General features: G+C 39.4%; 1 protein-coding gene across 3 annotated transcripts in view; it reads left to right on the top strand.

Moving 5' to 3' along the window:
- The window catches only part of LOC106879723 (uncharacterized), a 120,308-nt gene that overhangs the window by 99,644 nt on the left and 19,592 nt on the right, over positions 1-1,072 (top strand). For all 3 annotated transcript variants that reach the window (XM_052967826.1, XM_014929403.2, XM_014929404.2), the window contains exon 24: positions 303-371. In XM_052967826.1, the coding sequence (XP_052823786.1) occupies positions 303-371 (69 nt within the window). The remainder of the gene's footprint in view (positions 1-302; positions 372-1,072) is intronic.

Raw genomic sequence — 1,072 nt, 5'->3', positions numbered from 1 at the left:
TCTCTCTCTCTCTCTCTCTCTCTCTCTCTCTCTCTCTCTCTCTCTCTTTCTCTCTCTCTCACTCTACTCATTTGTATATACAGGTATACTGACTCATTTTTCTTATCTGCACACATGCGCTCCCACACAAACACACATACATGTACATATACACCTTATCTATTGTCGAGGTCTACACATATAAACAATATAATCCTTATATGTATCACATTTTCAAGTAATAGTTTTGCCAATGTTCTTTCAGAAATCCTTGTGATATTATTTCTTTCTTCTCTGACATTTTTTATCCCTCTCCTCCACAGATTTATTTTGCTGTGGAAGAAGAGAAGAACACAGAGTACTTGGAACCATCTGTCTCTACGCAAGAACTGGTAAGTACTGACTGAATAATCATTTTATGATTGGAGTTGTACTTGTGCAAGCAGTTGTCTTGATCTTAGACTTTGGGTTGAAAATGAATCAATTACATCATAAAAAGTTAATTTTAAGTCATTTTAAAAAATGCACAGAAAAACTGTTAAATTATTTTTTGTTAACTAACTTCTTGTGATGTCAAAATATTTGTCACACATCTGCAGCTTGGTCACTGATGCAGTTTCACAGTGTCAGAGGGAAAAATGGAAGTGTATCAGTCATCAGGTTACACAGTTCGTTCATTTGACAAATGAATGATATAGAGACACAGGCATGGCTGTGTGCTTTAAGAAGTTCACTTTGCAACTATGTGGTTTCAGGTGCAGCACCTCCTAGAGCTCCAGGTTGAGTTGACCAGTGTCTTGTGAGTGGATTTGTTAGGTGGAAACTGTGAGAAAATCTGTTGTGTGTGTATGTAGATATATATATATATCATCATCATCATCGTTTAACGTCCGCTTTCCATGCTAGCATGGGTTGGACGATTTGACTGAGGACTGGTGAAACCGGATGGCAACACCAGGCTCCAGTCTGATTTGGCAGAGTTTCTACAGCTGGATGCCCTTCCTAACGCCAACCACTCAGAGAGTGTAGTGGGTGCTTTTACGTGTCACCCGCACGAAAACGGCCACGCTCGAAATGGTGTCTTTTATGTGCC

The sequence above is a fragment of the Octopus bimaculoides genome, chromosome 5 (genome assembly GCF_001194135.2).
Source record: "Octopus bimaculoides isolate UCB-OBI-ISO-001 chromosome 5, ASM119413v2, whole genome shotgun sequence".
In the NCBI taxonomy this organism is placed as follows: domain Eukaryota; kingdom Metazoa; phylum Mollusca; class Cephalopoda; order Octopoda; family Octopodidae; genus Octopus; species Octopus bimaculoides.
Note: the sequence above shows the minus strand (reverse complement) of the source record. Positions and strands in the feature narration are given on the sequence as shown.